Genomic DNA, 18,026 nt, shown 5'->3' on the forward strand with positions numbered 1-18,026 from the left:
AGCACAGTGAGAAAAATATCTGAAATCTAGAAAAACAAGTGATAAGACTCACCCTGTAGCGCGGTCCTGCATACTAGGTGCGTATAGGAGAAGTATAGTGTACTATTCAGCATGAAGTATGACTGCACAATCTGCCGAGCCTTCTCACTCACATCATAGAACAAGCGAGCACTTCTCATTGGCACACGACCCTCGTAACCAAACTGTGAAATAATACCATGAAGATGTGATACATAAGAATAGAATACTCATTTCTGACTTTAGTTCCATATTATATCACAATCACTATCAATGAAATCTGAGGCCATTATATGAGATCTGATTTATAATACTCATACAGCTAAGGAGATGAAATGACAAGATTTTGGAACCACAGCGCCATCTGCTGTACCCTAATGTTATAGATCCTCTTTGTAAACAACGTCAAATGCAATGTGCTTTATTAAAACTGTAAAGCCATTTTCCAGTGTGTAAATGATTCCTAATCACTATTCACATAATAGCTTTCACTAATATTAAAGTGGAGTGTTAATTTCTCACCATGTTCACAATAATATTTTTCTGTAAGGTCTTGTTCACACGCTACGTTTTTGCTGCGCTTTATCTGAAATCTCATGCATATATTGCTTATTTTTTCCATGCAGATTTGAACCATTCAAGCGTATTTTTTGGGTCAAATTTGCAGATCAATTGTTTGGGTATGTTCACATGTTGTGTTTTTGCTGTGAAAAGTGCAGCATTGTACTACTGTCCCAGTAAAGTGAATGAGACTTCTGAAATCTCATGTGAATGTTGCTTGGTCTTTTTTTGGAGATTTAAAGCAGTTTCATTTATTTCAGAGTTTTTTGCAGCGCTATTCACCCATTTGAATGAATGGGAAAAAAAACACTCAAAAATACATTAAAAACACAGCAAAAACGCCACATTTTTTAAGCATCTATTTCCTGCCAAGAGACACGTTTTTGACGCAGAAATGTCTGCAGGAAATACTTAGCGACGGCACACACCCTTTCAGCATTTTTCACCCATTGAAAAAAAAATACATGTAAAAAATACATTAAAAAAAAGTTTAAAAATGTGCATATTTGACGCAGTGTTTTTCCATCCATTACGGTGCTTTTTGCTGCAGAAAAACCCGCAGCAAGTACTCAAGGAGTGCACATACCCTAATTTGGAACACTTTATATTCAATGACTGGAATCTTGTACGAATGCAAATTGCCTCAGAAGAGGACTCTCGCACCACCTAATACAAGCAACAATCCTAAAAGTCAATATCGAGCCTTTAACGAACTTTGTGATATGACTTAGGGGTACTTCTCACATAGCGAGATCGCTGCTGAGCCACGGTTTTTGTGACGCAGCAGTGACCTCATTAGCGATCTCGCTGTGTGTGACACTGAGCAGCGATCTGGCCCCTGCTGTGAGATCGCTGCTCGTTACACACAGTGCTGCTTCATTTTTTGGACATTGCTTTCCTGCTGTGAAGCACACATTGCTGTGTTTGACAGCGAGAGAGCAACGGTCTGAATGTGCAGGGAGCAGGGAGCCGGCTTCTGGCAGCCTGCGGTAAGCTGTAACCAAGGAAAATATCGGGTAACCAAGTGAAGTGCTTTGCTTGGTTACCCGATATTTACCTTGGTTACCAGCGTACTCTGCTCTCAGGCTGCCAGTGCCGACTCCCTGCTCCCTGCACACGTAGCCGGAGTACACATCGGGTAAATAAGCAAAGGTTTGCTTATTAACCCAATGTGTACTCTGGCTACGAGTGCAGGGAGCCAGCGCTAAGCGGTGTGCACTGGTAACCAAAATAAATATCGGGTAACCAAGCGCTTGGTTACCCGATATTTACCTTAGTTACCAAGCGCAGCATCGCTTCCATGCGCCGCTGGGGGCTGGGGGCTAGTCACTGGTGAGATCTGCCTGATTGACAGATTACCAGTGACCATGTCAGATCGCTGGTGGGATCGCTGGAGCGTCGCTAAAGTGTGACGGTACCTTTAGGATAAAAGCCAAAGCAGAATCACAATTTGCAGACACTGTGTTTCAGGGTGTTACCTCCTCCTTAGTGCAAAGGATGAGATCCGATTTAGCTGTATGAGAGGCTTAAATATGGGATTTTAACCGGCAACATTTCTCCTTGTGGAGAGTGACACACTTGGCATGTCAATGTAAGGAGGCTTATACGCCATGCAATGTTCCTCTCGGATTGCTTCAATAGGTGGCACTTAGATCATGGAAATCTGGACATAACTATTCCTGCACTCAGCTATAAATACAATTGTATGAAATCTTAAACAAAAAACTATGTGATCTAAATACATCATCATTAGCAGATGCAAATGGCATTGTTAAAAACAGTAATTTCATGATTATCTTGCAGTGGTAAACAGGCCGCCGATCTCCCAACAAACTAGCAAAATGCTTGATCTTTTTTTATGCAGCATGAAAAAAATCATCGTTCTTGGTGGTGCATTGTTCTGTGTAAACAGGACTTGCACTGTCAAAAACAATGGCAGTTTATGTGCACTGAGTGATCTAATATAGATCTAGTATAGATTGCTCAGTGCGCATTATTTACTTTGGATTTTCTGTATAAACAAGCATCCAAATGACTGCTGATTGGTAAACGTTTGCAGATCGTGGTCATATCATGCCAGCGGTCAGACTGTGTAAAGGCCTCTTTACACACTGCAACATCGCTAGCGATATCGCTGTAACGTCACCGGTTTTGTGACGTAATAGCGACCTCCCCAGAGACATTGCAGTGTGTGACATGCATCAGCAACCTGGCCCCCGCTGTGAGGTCGCTGATCGCTACAAATCTTTCAGGACCATTTTTGGTCCTTTGTTTCCTGCTGCACAGCATGTATCGGTGTGTTTGACACCATTACAACAACATCGTTAGCGGCTTAGCCCGTAGGCGTGCTATAGCGTTCCCTACCAGCCAGATTGTTCTGCAGGTCCGTATCGCTGCTGCGTCATTGGCCAGATCTGTCTGTTTGACAGCTCACCAGCGTCTGTTTAGAGACTTTCGCTAGAAAGTGTGTAAAGGGGCCTTTAATGGAGCCTAAAGCCCGCTTTACACGCTTCAATATATCTCACAATCCGTCGTTGGGGTCAAGTTGTAAGTGATGCACATCCGGCATCGTTAGTGAGGTATCTGCGTGTGACACCTACGTGCGATCAGGATTGAACGCAAAACCGTTGATCGCAAACACATCGTATCTGTGTCTAGAATTGAACGTTTTGTTGCATGAACCTAGTCAATTGTAACGTGTGACATCCCTCATACGATTTTGATGTCTGAGGCTATGTGCGCAGGTGTGCGCTCTGCACCGCAGCTTAAAAAAGGTCCGCTTCAGAGCGCAGCTGAAAAGCTGCGTTCTGAATCGCCTCACAACGTCTGTCATTCACTAATCTCTGTCAGTCGGTCACTATCTCTGTCCCTCTCTCTCTGTCCATGTCAGTCTATCCCTCTTACCCCCTCTCTCATACTCACCGATCCCCGATCTCCGGCGCGGCGCTGCACGGCATTCACACTGCTCCGGCGGCTTTTACTATTTTGAAAAAGCCGGCCGCTCATTAAACAATCTCGTATTCCCTGCTTTCCCCGCCCACCGGCGCCTATGATTGGTTGCAGTGAGACACGCCCCCACGCTGAGTGACAGGTGTCTCACTGCACCCAATTATAGCAGCCGGTGGGCGTGTCTATACTGTGCAGTGAAATAAATAATTAAATAATTAAAAAAAACGGCGTGTGGTCCCCCAATTTTAAAACCAGCCAGATAAAGCCATACGGCTGAAGGATGGTATTCTCAGGATGGGGAGCTCCACGTTATGGGGAGCCCCCCAACCTAACAATATCAGTCAGCAGCCGCCCAGAATTGCCGCATATATTAGATGCGACAGTTCTGGGAGTGTACCCGGCTCTTCCCGATATGCCCTGGTGCGTTGGCAAATCGGGGTAATAAGGAGTTATTGGCAGCCCATAGCTGCCAATAAATCCTAGATTAATCATGTCAGGCATTTCCCCGAGATACCTTCCATGAGTAATCTGTAAGTGACAGTAAATAAACACACACACACCCGAAAAAATCCTTTATTAGAAATAAAAAACACAAACATATACCCTGGTTCACCACTTTAATAAGCCCGAAAAAGCCCTCCATGTCTGGCGTAATTCAGGATGCTCCAGCGTCGCTTCCAGCTCTGCTGCATGGAGGTGACCGGAGCTGCAGAAGACACAGCCGCTCCTGTCAGCTCCACGCAGCTAATGAAGTGAATAGCGCGATCAGCTGAGCTGTCACTGAGGTTACCCGCTGTCACTGGATACAGCAGTGGCCGCGGGTAACCTCAGTGACAGCTCAGCTGATCGCGCTATTCCCTTCAAGTGGTACCTTTTTGTATGCAAATCTTGCTATTTGTACACGGGGGCGGGCTGTCAGTTGTCCGTTATTCTGCCTCCTGCTGCTTTGCGCCACCCCCATCGCTGAATTTCATACCTCAGGACGCCGCCCAGTGCGCCCGAGGTCTCGCGCATGCGCCGTGCCACTCTAGCGGGACTGTGCACAGTGTGACCACTGGTGACATGTTGCGCAGGCATGAGATTATGGGCGGCGCTGTGATTTTCATCAGCAAGTACCCGCCCATAACTCGTGCCCGCACTTTCCCCTCTGCCTCCACCATTCTGCGCAAGCACTGGCCAGATGAGCCCACGTCACCTCTTACCAAGCGCTGGCCAGATGAACCCACGTCACCTCTTACCAAGGTAAGAGGTGACGTGGGACGGCATAAAGCAGCAGGAGGCAGAATAACGGACAACAGACAGCCCGCCCCCGTGTACAATTAACAACATTTGCATACAAAAAGGTACCACTTTATAAAGTATTTATTTTTTCCTAAAAGGGGGCACAATAACAACAGGAACCTTGCTAGAATGCAACCCAGAAGCTGCAAAAGGGGAATCTTTTATGTTTATTGCAACATTTCCGATCCGGAATCCGTGGGGATGAAGGAGATGAGAGGAGAGGAGAGGAGAGGAGAGGAGAGAGAGAGAGAGAGAGAGAGAGAGAGAGAGAGAAATAAGATAAATAAATACATTTTGCCGAATCCGGATCGTTCACCCGGAATCCCGCGTCTGGGTCGGACTCGGATCTGCCGCTCAAACCGCGCGAATCTGGATTTTGCCGGTCCGGGTAACACTACTCAGGATGCATGTGATGCCATTGTTCTCAGCAGTGCGAGTCCTGTTTACACAAGATGATGCACCGTCGCGAACAATGATCTTTTATGCTGCATAAAAAAATCATTCATTTGAAGAACAAGCGTTTTGCTCGTTCGTCAGAATATCAGCAACATGTTTACAACGCAAGATAATTGTGGAACAAGCGCTTTCAACAGCACTCTTTCCTAATTATCTTGCAGTGCAAATGCCCCTTCACTCATAGAGCGAATATAAATGTATCCATGTCCTAGCCAAGTGTATTTACTCAGATCAAATTAATATGTTATAAATATTGATGAACTGGGACCTAAAATATGTGTTAAAAAGTTGAAAATGTGTCAGTATAAGAATCCCACACAGTAATCTAAATCCAAAAAGGAGCAATGCAGGCATCCGAAGGGTTAAGTCCCCAGAACACATATATTCAAAAGATAAAAAAGTAGCACTACAGATACAAAATCCTGAAAAAAACCATTTAGTTCATTGCATCAAAGCCCTGTGAGTTACCGGCAGTCCCACATGGCTTGGATGCAATAAGCAATTCTTTTTTATGGTTTTGTTTGCTGGATTGCTGCTGATCTCATCATTTGAATATTAAACAGTTGTATTTTCCTTTACATTAATAGCCCAGAGAAGTTTTAAGGAGAATTAATGAAGAAGTAACAAGTTAGGGTAAGAGCATATTGAGGTTTTGGAGCAGAAACTGAGTGGAAACTCCAAATGTTTAAAGAGTTTTGAGATTTGGAGAGTTTATCTCTCAGTTTCTGCTCCAAAAACATCTCAAAAACCTCTATGCATACATAGCCTTATGGTGGTGAGCTTTTTTAAAGTGAACCTGTCAGATGCAATATGCACCCAGAACCACGAGCAGTTCTGTGTGTATATTGCTAATTCCTGCCTAACCGTTCCTGTATACACTAGCATAGATAAAGAGATATTTAGAAAAAGTATTTCTAAAGATGTTTTACCGTATGCTAATGAGAGAGAGGACTAGTCCCCAGGGCGTTAGTTCCCCTTGCCAGTCGGCTCCAATAGCATGTTAGTATATCCCTGTGGGCCCCCGGAGTTTGGGTCATGCGCACTATGAACCCGGGTGTACGCGTCCTGGCTTCAAACTGAAGTAGTGCGCATGACTGAAACTCTGGGGTCATGAGTCAAAAACCAGCGTCGGATGCGATGGCGGTGGAGAGGTGAGTAAGATCATCCTGTGATGCTGCGTATTCATTAGCATGTTAGCACACCCACAGGGGCGTACTAACATGCTAATAGAGCTGACTTGCCAGGGGAACTAATGCCCAGGGGACTAAGCCCTTCACGCATACAGTAAAAGATCTTTAGAAATACTTTTTCTATAGATCTTTTTATCTATGCTAGTGTATACAGGGACAGTTAGGCAGAGATTAGCAATATGCACCCAGAACCGCTCATGGTTTTGCGTGCATATTGGACCTGACAGATTCCCTTTAAAGAGAACCTGTAAGGTAATTTATGTGTTATAACCTAGTAGCAGTGTGATGTGTTGCCTAGTAACCTCTTCCTACATATCCCTGTGTTGTAATAGTGTGTAATGTAATATAAAAATATGTTTTATTACTTACATGTTCCCTATGTAAATGAGCAGGGGCTCTAGACCCATGGGCGTCGCATCGCCCTGTGGGCGTGATGCCATGGATTTACATGAGAGACGTACCGTCGCTCCTTGAGATCCCGCGCGTGCGTGCTTACCATTCGCGCAGCCTTGTTTCCCAGGTTCTTGCTTCTCGGCTTCAGACGCGCACTGCGCATGCTGAGAAGGCTCCTGCGGTTCCGGTCATGCGCAGAGCGCATCTGAAGACGAGAAGCAAGCACCGGATAACAAGGCTGCGGGCATGGTAAGTGCGCATGCACGGGATCTCAAGGAGTGATGGAGACGTCGCTCATGTAAATCTATGGTATCACGCCCACAGGGGCGTGATACCACAGAAAACATGCAAATGCCCACAGGGCGATGCGACAATCTAGAGCCCCTGATCATTTACATAAAGTACACGTAAGTAATAAAAATATTTTCATACATTCACATTACACATTATTACAACACAGGGATGGGTAGGAAGGGGTTACTAGGCCACACATCACACTACTACTAGGTTAGAACACATAAATTACCTGACAGATTCCTGTTATGATTCAGTGACCGAGGAGGATCAGAAAAAGGACAAAAAAGCTAGGAAACCCAGAATGTACCAGAGTGGTTGGAATCTCAGTGAACTGCAGACCTAACACTAACACACAACTAGAAGTAGCCATGGGCCGTGCCTACGATTGGTTGCCTCGACACAGCCGGATAACTAGTTATTCCTACAGAGAGAAATACAGGAAAGACTAATCTGCCTTGGAGCAGTCCCCAAAGATATAGATCGCCCCCAACATGTAAAGATTACGGTGATGTAGGAAAACACAATACACAGGTAGAAAACAGATTAGCAAAGATGACGCCCAAACTAGCTAAATAGGAAAGGACAGAAAAGAGCACTGTCTGCAGCCGTGCAATACTCTAGAAAAAGAACCAACACGCCTGATATGGAAAAATACTGAGCCCATACGGACTCTCCCCCACTCTATCAGGACTCTGGTGTTACTGGGATCCAAAAAAACACTAATATAGTGGAGGGACTGAGATTAGTACCAAGCATGACAAAACAAAATGCATAGCAGAATATGGAGCAAGGTACACAGACATTCCCAGCAGGGAATGCTCCAACTCCACCCAGAACTCTACACAGGCAAAATCAGAAACAAGCCTTTGAACCTAAACAGAAAAAACAACAAGATAGTGGAAACCACCAGCAGAGGTACAAAGACAAAACTTATCTGAATAGAGTTCTGGAAGACACAGAAGGAAGGGCTGGCTTCAGAATGTCCTTAGCACATAGGAGACAACATTGAGCACCGGCAAGGAACAAGAGAACACTACTCAGTTATATAGGCCCAGTCAGAACCACCTGATTGCCAATCATCCTCAGCTGTCTGGTTTCTATTCAGCAAGAAAACTCCACGACCAGCACTGACCACAAGAGGGAGCCCCAAACTGGAATCCAGTCCAAATGTATTCACAACAGGTTCCCTTTAAGGTCTTTCTTGATAAAAGCAGTGGCTAAGGCTCCTAACAGACTTTCTGACACAAATGTGAACCTAGGAAAATTTAGAGAACTCTGACATCTAGGCTCTAGCTTTATTATATACTAGACAATTCACCATTACACCAAAAGGAAATAAAGTTACCTTCAATGCCTTTAAAACTGTGGCTCCTTCAAACTTCTCGTTTGGTGTGTGGGGTGATGTTTTTCCTCTGTACCCATCTCCAGCAAGAGTTATTGCCTAGCAAAGGAAGCTAGTTGTGTTAGTTACATTGCATTTTATCACTATACAATATATTATTTAGGTGCAAAGATAATAGCACAACAGCACGCTGTTATTAACTGTATTGTACAGACAGAAGATATCATACATTTCACAGCTAGGGAGAGATTGCATTAGCTGCACTGCAGTTGCCCTGGGATCAGAGAGGTACTCATATAGACCGATATAGCAGCTCTTAAAGTGCCATAAACATCAAACCACAGGGAGTATAATGATCATTCATTATAATGTCCTATCGCTTTGTATATAGAATTCCTATGTATACCAACAGTGGCATACAAAAGTTTGGGCACCTCTGGTCAAAATTACTGTTATTGTGAACATTTAAGCAAGTTGAAGATAAAATGATCTCTAAAAGCATAAAGCTAAAAATGACACATTTCCAATGTATTTTACCCCCCAAAAACTATTTTTTTACTCTTTTACATTTGAAAAATAACAAAAAAAATATGGGATTATGCAAAAGTTTTTGCAGCCAGCCAAGAGTCTTTCAATTCTTGTGTAAGGGATTTTCAGTCATTCCTTCTTGAAAAAGTCTTCCAGTTCTGTGAGATTCCTGGCTCATCTTGGGGGAAAGACAGACAGTGGGATGGCACCACCCACGGGGATCTCCTAGGTACACTGCGTTACGTGGCAAGAACAAGAAAAAGACGTACCTAAAAAAATGGGATCACCACTTATGAAGTATTATTAAGAATCATCAATGTTTTATTGTCAATAGAACACACATAAAACACATAGTGAAAGTGAAAAAATACCGATAAACGAATACACACAGACAAATACGGACATCTAAAATCAATTAAAAGCACTAATGCACTTGAGAGATACCCACATTGAAAAATGTATATTCTTGGTCCAATGCCAATAGGCTGTAGTCAATATTGAACAAACCCTGAAATACCCCTATATTTGTGCCACAAGGAGAGGACTTTCCACAAAATAGAATAGTAGCTTATGCCGAGGATCCCACAGGTACTCAAATGAAATTAACTGGCTGGCCCATGGCAAAGTGAGCAGCAGAAAATAAATGAACAAGATCAAAAATTGTACAGTTCACAAATTCACAAAGACCTGAGCAAGACACCCAGCAGGCATTTCAAACAGGTTTTAGATAATCAAGCAAGCGGGCTAAAGTAATAAAGAAAAGCCCAGAGAGCAACTAAGGAAAATCCCTCAGGATGACATACCAAAACCTCAAGGAGGGTGCAGCAAAAAATGCTAAAAAAACGTCCGGGGCAGGGCAAGGAAGGGTGGTGGACCAGATATGTGGGCCACCCATTTCTGGTCCACCACCCTTCCTTGCCCTGCCCCGGACGTTTTTTTAGCATTTTTTGCTGCACCCTCCTTGAGGTTTTGGTATGTCATCCTGAGGGATTTTCCTTAGTTGCTCTCTGGGCTTTTCTTTATTACTGTAGCCCGCTTGCTTGATTATCTAAAACCTGTTTGAAATGCCTGCTGGGTGTCTTGCTCAGGTCTTTGTGAATTTGTGAACTGTACAATTTTTGATCTTGTTCATTTATTTTCTGCTGCTCACTTTGCCATGGGCCAGCCAGTTAATTTCATTTGAGTACCTGTGGGATCCTCGGCATAAGCTGCTATTCTATTTTGTGGAAAGTCCTCTCCTTGTGGCACAAATATAGGGGTATTTCAGGGTTTGTTCAATATTGACTACAGCCTATTGGCATTGGACCAAGAATATACATTTTTCAATGTGGGTATCTCTCAAGTGCATTAGTGCTTTTAATTGATTTTAGATGTCCGTATTTGTCTGTGTGTATTCGTTTATCGGTATTTTTTCACTTTCACTATGTGTTTTATGTGTGTTCTATTGACAATAAAACATTGATGATTCTTAATAATACTTCATAAGTGGTGATCCCATTTTTTTAGGTACGTCTTTTTCTTGTCCTGGCTCATCTTGCACGCACTGCTCTTTTGAAGTCTAGCCATATATTTTCAATGATGTCCAGATCAGGGGACTATGGGGGCCATAGTAAAACCTTCAGTTTGCACCTTTTGATGTAGTTATTGTTTATTTTGACATGTGTTTTGGATCATGATTCATTCTGAGAAGCCATTCTCTTTTCAACTTTAACTTTTTTACAGATGGTGTTATGTTTGCATCAAGAATTTTTTGAAATTTCATTGAATCCATTCTTCCCTCTACCCGTGAAATGTTCCATGTGCCATTGGCTGCAAAACAACTCCACTGCATGATTGATCCACCCCCCTTGCTTAATGGTTGGTGAGATATTCTTTTCGGAAATGTTGTGTCCTCTTTTCTCCACACATACCTTTGAACATTGTGGCCAAAGAGTTCTATTGTAACCTCACTGGTCCATAAGACTTGTTTCCAAAACATCAGGTTTGTTTAGATGTTATTCTGCATACGTCTGATGCAGAATTTTATGGTGAGGATGCAGGAGAGGTTTTCTTCTGATGATTCTTCCACGAAGGCCATATTTATGTAGGTGTCTCTGACCAGTAGAGCAATGTACCACAACTCCAGAGTCTGCTAAAACTTCCTGAAGGTCTTTTATATAGTCAGTGGGGGTTCTGATTTTCCTCTCTAGCAATCCTACTAGCAGCTCTCACACAAATAATGCTTGGTCTTCCAGACCTTACAATGACCTCCACTGTTCATGTTATCTGCCATTTCTTAATTATATTTCGAACTGAGGAAAGGGCAACTTGAAAACGCTTTGCTATCTTCTCATAGCCTTCTCCTGTTTGTGGGCCTCCTCCATTTTTATTTTCAGAGTGCTAGGCAGCTGCTTAGAACACGTCTGCTGTTTTTGTGGCACAAGATAGAAGGAAGACTGGGTTTTTATAAAGCTGTGAAATTTGCATCACCTGATCTTTTCCAATGATGATAATGAACAAGACATAACCCTAACAAGCTAATTAAGGTCTGAAACCTTTGTCAAGGTTATCTGAGCACACAAATCTCCAAGTGTGTCAAAACTTGCTTTGGCATCTTTTCTTTTTTGTATTTTTTAAAATGTAAAAGATGACAATTATTTATTTATTTTTTTCTTAAAATACAAAGGAAATGTGTAATTTTTAACTTTATACCTTTTAGAAACCATTTCATCTTTAATTTGCTTAACTGTTCACAATGACAGTAATTTTGACCAGCGGTGCCAAACTTTTGCATGCCACTGTATATCCAAGTGCATCTTTTTATGAAAATTCAGAGAGAAATGTAATAGAGAAATGGAATAAATGTAATGGAAATATGCATGTTCATGTTCGAAATGTAATTAGAAAATGGCAATTAACAGAAACAGTGGTGGTCAAGATAAGGTCTGGAAGACCAAGCAACATTTCTGTGAGAGCTGCTCGTAGGATTGCTAAAGTGGCAAATTATAACCTCTGCTTGACTGCAAAAGACCTTCAAGATCATTTAGCAAACTCTGGAGTTGTGCTACATTGTTCTACTGATCAGACACATGCACAAATATGGCCTTCATGGAAGAAACATCAGAAGAAAACCTCTCCTGTGTCCAGAGTCAAAAGGATACAAAAGAACATCTAAACAAGTCTCATGGCTTCTACAAATGTGTAATGATCCTAAACACAGGTCAAAATCCACAATAGACTACCTCAGAAGGTGCAATCTGAAGGTTTTACAATGGCCCTCACAGTCCCCTGATCTGAACATCATTGAAAATCTGTAGTTAGACCTTAAAAGAGCAGTGTATACAAGATGACCAAAGAATCTCACAGAACTGGAAGATTTTTACAAGGAAAAATGGATGAAAATCCCTCAAGTAAGAATTGAAAGACTCTTGACTGGCTACAAAAAGCTTTCACAAGCTGTGATATTTGCCATAGGGGGTACTACTAGGTACTAACCATGCAGGGTGCCCAAACTTTTGCATCAGCCAATTTACCTTTTTTTGTTAATTTTAAAATGTAAAAGATTAAAACAATTTTTTTTTTTGCCTAAAATACAAAGGAAATGTGTCATCTTTAACTTTATGCCTTTTAGAGATCATTTCATCTCCAACTTGCTTAACTGTTCACAATAACAGTAATTTTGACCGGGGGTGCCCAAACTTTTGCATGCCATTGTAATTATGTGTCATAAAGACTGGGAGATAATTATGTTTTATATATTTGCCACACAGTAGAAAAAGAGACAATTTTTGACTTCTGAACTTACATTGGCCACTCCGCGAAGCTCTTTACATTCCTCCTCGGATATAACATCATCCAGCTGGACTCTTTGAGTACCATTAAGATACTCAGAAGTGTGCACAAGTTTTATTCCATCATACACCAGAGATCCTCCTGAAATGATATTAATCATTTATCCAATATACTGCTATTCCTTGTCAGAAATAAAACTGTAAGAGAAAACTACATTCTAAAGTATATACAATCATCGTACGAGTAATCATGAAGAAATACACATGTATTGGTTCTATATAATTTCAGCCATCAGCTGTATAATACAGATAGAAGCGCTGGTAAAAGGGGGAATATGTGTGAATGATACATCTCGTTGATTATTAAAGTACCTCACATATAAAGAAGAATGCAATTGCAGTTTGTAAATCTGGATAGTAAAATGTAGTAGTACTTTAGTAGTGTTTTTTTAAATTGTATCTCCCAGGTATGACCACCAGAGGGCAACAAATGACAAGAATTGTACCATACTGCAGCAGAATACTAGAGGAATGCATGCAAGGAATTTCATTTTCAAACGTTATTCCTTCAACACATCATTGATCATTCTGTGATTTTAATGTAGCTCCTTGTTTAATAAAATCCTATTATAAAGGAGAAGTCAGTAGCATATACGGAGACTTGATCATAGCAATGCTCAGCTGTACACTGTTACTATATGGGGTGATACTGCAATAGGACATATTAAAATCTGCTTGAGGTGACAAACACCCAATAATTGAATACATGAAATTCCATATACAAGTGAACTAATATACAGTATGCCTCATCATTCTCCATGAAGTGAAAACGCATGGCAATAATCTTGTCTTAGAATATAGATTTTACATTTTCTAATTGTAAGATATACTGATATAGCAAAGGTTACCTATACCTATCATATAACAAAGCAGTGGGTTTTTCGCGGCGTTTTTGGGGTGCGTTTTTGGCCTCAAAACTGCATGACTTTGCTTCCCCAGCAAAGTCTATGAGTTTTCAATTTTGCTGTCCACACACAACTTTTTTTTTAAGCTGCGTTTTTGAGCTTAAAAAAAAATGGACATGTCAATTCTTTCCTGCGTTTTTCTGCGTTTTCCCCCCCATGCAATGCATTGGAAAACCGCAGAAAAACGCAGAGATCAAAAACGCAGCAAAATGCAGCCAAAAACGCACCAAATCGCGGTAAAACCGCATGCGTTTTTTGCCGCGGGTGCATTTTTGTGCGTTTTTAGCGGCCAAAAACGCACAAAAACGCAGCGTCAAAGAAACGCAGTGTGTGAACTTAGTGTAATTCAACAGTTAACTAGACAGCATTCAGTGGCTTTTTCAGAGTCACATTATCACATTATCTTAATCCTCCTTAGAGAGAAAATTTTCTGTGACAAGGTATTTGTAATGTGAAGCATGATAACCTTTGCTACATCTGTATATTTAAAAAACCTTGGCAACAGGATTCCAAATTTATGAAAAAAGTCTGTATGAAGCAGTCCTTGTAATAAGCCATCATACTGCATGTTTAGCTATTTTCAGTTGCTATTTACAATAGGCCCAATTCATGAAAGGGGTAGCCCAAACCATATTTTTCCTAAATTCCTATCTATTTGATGCCATAATCTAAGATATTTTATGTTATACTTGCATTAAACATACCTATGCTATTGTATTTTTTAAATTTCTTCCTATCTAATGACGCTTCTTTTGAGAATACCAGTGCATGCTGGGATACTCAAACTAAGCTACTTCAAGGGTTCAGATTGCCCCCTGCCTGAAACGCAGCATCATCAGTGACACTCGTTTCTGGGGCTGGTCTCTGCTGTGTTCCTGTGCACTGTTGTCGGCTTAGATTAATAGTAATAAGTCGGCAACAGAGCAGCGTCAGAATACCCCGCAGGGGACGCCAAAGTTGCACCTAAATTTGAACAGCGCTGGTCTTGATAAATTGGGCGCGATGTTTGCTGCTCAATACTTTTTTTTTAGTTATATTTAATTCTGTTGTTTCTTTGTGTAAAGTAATGTCAGCCGAACTGCCAATTTCGTCAGGACAGGCTAACCGTATAAGGTGTATGTGGGTATCCTATGTCTTCCCTGGCAGATGATGTCAGGGTAGAGAAGAATTGAGCATGTCTGAACATTTTCTTTAGCGGTATAAATTATCTGTCAGATATTGGGGTTTAAATCATCTGTTGGGGGATATCTACTGTGTATGAAGACCTTAAGCCCATCACATTTATTGTTTCTTATAAGATTAGGGGCTCCATACACAATAGATAGTTGTTGGGCAAACAATGGTGTAGCAGATTGTTTAGCCAGCAGGTATAGGCCACGTCAAACTAAGCAACATCGCTAGCAACATCGCTGCTGAGGCACGACTTTTGTGACATAACAGCGATGTTGCTAGTGATGTCGCTGTGTTTGACATCCAGCAACAACCTGGCCCCTGCTGTGAGGTCGCTGATTGTTGCTGAATATCCTGGACCATTTTTTAGTTGTTGGTCTCCCGCTGTGAAGCACACATCGCTGTGTGTGACAGCGAGAGAGCAACAACTGAATATGCAGGCAGCAGGAGCCGGCTTCTGCGGATGCTGGTAACCACGGTAAACATCGGGTAACCAAGAAGCCCTTACCTTGGTTACCCGATATTTACCTTCATTACCAGCGGCCGCCGCTCTCACACTGTCAGTGCCGGCTCCCTGCTCTCTGCACACCTAGCCGGAGTACACATCGGGTAATTAACCTGATGTGTACTGTGGCTAGGTGTGCAGGGAGCCAGCGCTAAGCGGTGTGCGCTGGTAACCAAGGTAAATATCGGGTTGGTTACCCGATATTTACCTTAGTTACCAAGCGCAGCATCGCTTCCACGCGTCGCTGCTGGCTGGGGGCTGGTCACTGGTTGCTGGTGAGATCTGCCTGTTTGACAGCTCACCAGCAACCCGTGTAGCAATGCCCCAGCGATCCCTGCCAGGTCAGGTTGCTGGTGGGATTGCTGGAGCGTCGCTTAATGTGACATCTCACCAGCGACCTCCTAGCAACTTACCAGCAATCCCTATCAGGTTGTATCGTTGTTGGGAACGCTGGTAAGTTGTTTAGTGTGACTGGGCCTTATCTGTATGACTCATGACTCAGGAGTGCTCAGTCTGCTTAGGGCTCCAGTATTCAGTATTATGAGAGAGCCACTGCCAGACTCCTCTGGGGGCGGCTTATCTTTCCATGAACAAAAACACCCACTGAATCCTTATCTAAATCAACTGTTATAGGGGAGAGTCATGATTAGAGATGAGTGGATCCCTGGAAGTTCTTGTTTCTGAACTTGACTCCGGATGGCAAACCCTATTTAAGTCAATGAAGACTAGAACTTCTGTGCTGTAAAATGCCTGTAAAATGGTTGTAGTAAGGGTTAGGGGGCTGGAAAAGGAAGCAAAATGGGGTAAATTATCCTGCAAACAAATTCGGATAAAGAATAAATTAAAAAAAAAAAGATGTGAAGTATAGCTTATTTTAGATAACCATTGAGGGGTAAAGCAGAAGCTGCGGGCTGCCACCCTTTACATTGCTTTGTTATCAAAATATCAAAAATAGAGAGGGGATTCCATGACTTTTTTTTTAAATGATTTAAATAAATAATTTAAAAAAATTTAGTAGGCTTCACCCTATTTTTGGCAACCAGCCAAGGTATAGCAGGTAGCTAGGGGCTGGTATTATCAGCCTTGGAAGGCCCATTATAGAAGTGGTGCATTCATTAGATGTACTAATACTGGTGCTTGCCTGGCTCTTGCCCTGGTGTGGTGGGGATTGGAGTAATACTTTTAGTGTTAACGTCATTTGTGAATACACGACTGGCATCAAGTCTGGGGGTTAGTATTGGATAGGCATTTTTCAGACATTCCTATTACTAACCTGGTAAATGAAGCGTTAAAAACACACACACACGCACACGCACACACACACACACACACACACACACAAAAAAAGTTTATTTGAATAAAGAGTTCCTTACACTCCCTGGTTCACCAGTTTATTAATAAAAAAAAATCCTAGAAGTTCCGATGTAATCCAATTGTAAATAAAGACTACCCCAAACTCCCTTGTTCACCAGTTTATTAATTAAAAATAAATCCAGGAAGTTCCATTATAATCCAAAGACTAATATCCCAAGATGTTCATCGATTCCTATGGAGTTGCGTTCTGAGAACTTTCTCAGAACGATACTCCCCAGGTCATTGACGGTCAGCGTAGACTGCAATTCCTGATGAGTGGTGATGTTACTGATGTTACCGCTTGTGAGAAATTCCGGGCTGCCACTGACCGGGAGAGACCTATTTAGCCTTGTTCTAAGAACATTCTCAGAACACAGCACCATAGGAATCGATGGGCATAGTGGGATATTACACTTTGGATTACGTCGGGACATCCTGGAATTAATTTTAATTAATAAATTGGTGAACGAGGGAGTGTGGTTCCCTATACACTGTGTGATTGACCCTACAGCTCCCTACATACTGTATGATGGTCCCCACAGCTATCTGTACACTGATGGTCCCCACAGCTTTCTATACACTGTATGATGGTCCCTACATCTCTCTATATACTGTATGATAGTCCCTACATCTCTCTATATACGGTATGATGGTGCCTACAGTACCCTATATATTGTATGATGGTCCCTACAGCTCAATTTATACTGTATGATAGTCCCTATAGCTCCCATATACTGTATGAAATTGCCCACAGCTCCCTATGCACTGTATGATGGTCCCTACAGCTCCCTACACACTGTATAATAGTTCCTACAGTTCCCTATACACTGAATGATGGTCCCTACATCTCCATCTCCACCAGTTCTAAATGACTTAGTGACCAAATGTAGAACTGGTCGACGAAGGTTGAACTAGATGGACCTAGGTCTTTTGTTCAGCCTAAGTAACTATGTAACTATGTAACTATATATACTATATGATGGTCCCCATAGCTCCCCATATACAGTATGTTGGTCACCCCAGTTCTCTGTACACTGTACGATGGTACCCATAGTTCCCTATATACAGTATAATGCTCCCTTCAGCTCCCTATATACTGTATAATGATCCCTACAGTTACCTATACACCAAATGATGGTCCCCACAGCTTTCAATATTCTATATGAAGGTCTCCACAGCTCACTTTTCACTGTACCATGGCCCCTACAGCTCCCTACACACTGTATGATGGTCCCCACAGCTCTCTGT

General features: G+C 42.2%; 1 protein-coding gene across 2 annotated transcripts in view; it reads right to left on the reverse strand.

Annotated features, from left to right (window-relative positions):
- P3H2 (prolyl 3-hydroxylase 2) overlaps window positions 1-18,026 on the reverse strand; it is a 285,452-nt gene that overhangs the window by 20,631 nt on the left and 246,795 nt on the right. For both annotated transcript variants that reach the window (XM_075340475.1, XM_075340477.1), the window contains 3 exons: window positions 12,800-12,927; window positions 8,491-8,586; window positions 53-203 (listed from right to left, as the gene is read on the reverse strand). In XM_075340475.1, coding sequence (XP_075196590.1) covers window positions 53-203; window positions 8,491-8,586; window positions 12,800-12,927 — 375 coding nt within the window. The remainder of the gene's footprint in view (window positions 1-52; window positions 204-8,490; window positions 8,587-12,799; window positions 12,928-18,026) is intronic.

The sequence above is a fragment of the Anomaloglossus baeobatrachus genome, chromosome 3 (genome assembly GCF_048569485.1).
Source record: "Anomaloglossus baeobatrachus isolate aAnoBae1 chromosome 3, aAnoBae1.hap1, whole genome shotgun sequence".
In the NCBI taxonomy this organism is placed as follows: Eukaryota; Metazoa; Chordata; class Amphibia; order Anura; family Aromobatidae; genus Anomaloglossus; species Anomaloglossus baeobatrachus.